The sequence below is a fragment of the Plectropomus leopardus genome, unplaced genomic scaffold (assembly GCF_008729295.1).
Source record: "Plectropomus leopardus isolate mb unplaced genomic scaffold, YSFRI_Pleo_2.0 unplaced_scaffold28041, whole genome shotgun sequence".
In the NCBI taxonomy this organism is placed as follows: Eukaryota; Metazoa; Chordata; class Actinopteri; order Perciformes; family Serranidae; genus Plectropomus; species Plectropomus leopardus.
The window spans coordinates 1-2815 of NW_024630537.1; the positions used below are offsets into that span (position 1 = coordinate 1).

At 36.1% G+C, this 2815-nt stretch overlaps 1 protein-coding gene across 1 annotated transcript; it reads left to right on the forward strand.

Annotated features, from left to right (window-relative positions):
• Positions 1–78: 78 nt before the first annotated feature.
• LOC121937967 (protein canopy homolog 3-like) lies at positions 79–927 on the forward strand (the record flags this gene model as incomplete). Its single annotated transcript, XM_042481261.1, has 2 exons — positions 79–196; positions 309–927. Coding segments are annotated over 2 exons (393 nt in total), but the record flags the coding sequence as incomplete, so codon positions are not given.
• Positions 928–2815: the final 1888 nt, after the last annotated feature.

Sequence of the window (2815 nt, forward strand, 5' to 3'; positions counted from 1 at the left end):
GTCGTTTCAGAGAATGTCCGGTCCTTAAAATGTGCCTTAAAATCATGGAAAGTCATGAAATGTAATTGTGTGTTTCAGTGCGACGTGTTGATAGAGAAATATGAGGACGTGATTGAAGACTGGTACAAAGGCAGCCAGGAGGAAGACCTGACCACGTATTTATGTGAGAAGCACGTCCTCAAAGGACAGGACACAGGTAACACACACACACACACACACACACACACACACACACACACACACCTCTTCATTTCTTTGGTCTCTTTTTTCCTTTTATTTATGTCGACTCCTCTCTTCCGTCTGTCCAGCCTGTCTGAACGAGGACTGGACCCCAAAAAAGAAGGGAGACCAGGCGGCTATTGCAGAGGACAAGAAGAAGAAGAAAAAGAAGAAGGGAGGGAAGAAGAGCGAGGGAGGAGACGGCAGCTCGGAGGGCGAGAAGACGACCAAGAAGAAGAAAGAGAAGAAGGTGAAGAAGAAGAAAAAGAGCAAAGCCGCGGCGGAGAAGACGGACGGAGGGGCGTCGTCGGACGAGGACATCCAGCCGCCGGTGCCTCTGTCCGGGCAGAAGACGGAGCTGTGACGCCTCCGGACGACCCGGATCGGCCCGAAACGAAACGCTTAGTAAACGCAGTCTGCAGCGTCTTTGTCCAAAGTGACGTTCACGTCGCTGATTTTGCTGAAATGAGGTCTCGTACTGTTACACGCGGTTTCAAAGTGTCTGAAACACGTCGCCGTCTGTGAGAAATCCGCCCAGGCATCAACATTTACGACCAATTATCAAACTGAAGAGCTTTTAAAGATTCATTTTGTCACTTTTTCCTTCAGAAATTCGACTTTGGCAATGAGCAATTCTGCAAAAACATGTTCTGCAAAATGCAAGAAATCAGCAGATGAAGATTTTTTTTTTTAAGGCTGGAAAAAAAGTCCACAAGGCGATAATTTTAAATATCATCACAATGTATTTAAAATTATTTTACAGAATTGTTGAAATATTTTTCCACAATTTCCAGAGGTCATTCCACTGGGCTTTTTTGTGTTTATGTTGTTTTGCTAAGAAAACAACAGATTTTTAAAAAAAAATGGTTTTGGTTATTTATTTGACTAATTTCTTGCTAATTTTTGGGTCATTTTCCCCATTTTTTTTTTAAAGAACTCAAGCTAATATTCTCTGGTTTTAAAGGGTTAACATATTTGACTATTTTTACATAATTTTAACAAAAACAAAACAAAAAAACAGTAATGCTGAAAGGATTTGTCAATCATTCCATCAACAAAATTAATCAACAATTTGAACAGTGGATTAATTGCAAAAATCTGGTTTATGTGATTGTTTATTACATACAAAATTGAAAGACCATTTGACATTTATCAAGTTAATTGAAAAATAATGAATTGCATCATTAGTTTAAGTCTTGAAAAACATGAAAAACTAACAGCTGTATGCCGACAAACAGAGAGCTCGATGATTTGACCCTCAGAGCTGCAGATCTGAAGGGAATTTAAGCATTTTTCTCTCAGTTGAATGTAGATTAGCAGAGGAGCTTTCATGCTGTATCTCCTCACAATGTGAATTTGTACATTTATTATCAATTCTGCTGTTTTAAAACTCTTGTATTTACTGAAATATTCATTCCGCCTGAAAACTGGGACTTTAAAAATAATTTGTTTTAATTTATTTATTTTTCGGACCTTTGGAAATGCTCAGATTTCTGTGACAGTCACACTCTGCCTGTATCATGGAAAACCTGGAAAAGTCTTGCAATTTGCAAATAGCAATTTAAAAATGTTTGGAAAAGTCATGGAATATTGTTTCACAAGCCTGTATTGTAACACAAGTTTTCATTCAGAAATTTCAAAACTCGATTTTTTTTGGTTTCTGGCTGTGATAAATGGTGTAACTTTTTTGTGATTTTTAACCCTTCACCAAAAAAAAAAATCACCCAAAATATTAAAGAAAAAAGGCCAAGATTTGTTTTTTTTAAGAAGACATGCCTTCTAATGTAAGTTTTTTTTAAAAAAATTGCCAAAAATTTGTTTTCAAAACTTTTTATTCAAATCCTGCTCTGAATCCATTATCTTTTAATATTTTAAAAAACTATTCTATACTAACAGGAAAAAAAAAACAATAAGAAGACTTGATGGTCGTTTTAGAGAATTTTTGGGTCTTAAAAACTTGAAAAACCATGGAAATTTATAGGTAGAAATGAGCGTGAACCCTGAATATAAACCTAATGGAGAATTTTAAAATATTTTAAAATCTGGAAATTTTTTTCTTCTGTAGAGAAAAGTGACTGTCCAGGAGTTATTGCATATTCTTGTTTCTTTTTTTTCCTTTTTTTTTGTTTGGTGTAAATGTGATCCTGAGGTCTCAGATTCAGTGAAATCCCCCTTTAATGAGTAAATACATGTGAGGTACATTTTTTTTAAAAGTCAGTGATTTGTGTTTCTGTAATTGTTTGACTTACATTTATTGTTTTGTCTTGTGTTTGCTGCACATCAGCTGCTATTTAAGGTGTGTGTATGCGTGTGTTTGTCGACTCCTGAGCTGACGATGAAGGTGTGTGTGTTTTGCATTTTTTCAGGTGTGTGTGTGTTTTTACAGATTTTTATCCAGAAGTAAGATTCTGGCTGTGTTGTATTGGAGTCGCTTTATGTAACCATGAGCAGGCACATCAGTGGATCAATAAACACAGATCGAACACACAGACTGATTTTTTTACAGCTTTAAAATGTCGTGATGCTGTGAAGTCGCCTGTGAGTCACGATAAAAAGATCATTTTCTCAAACTTCATTATGATGTAAAATTGGATAA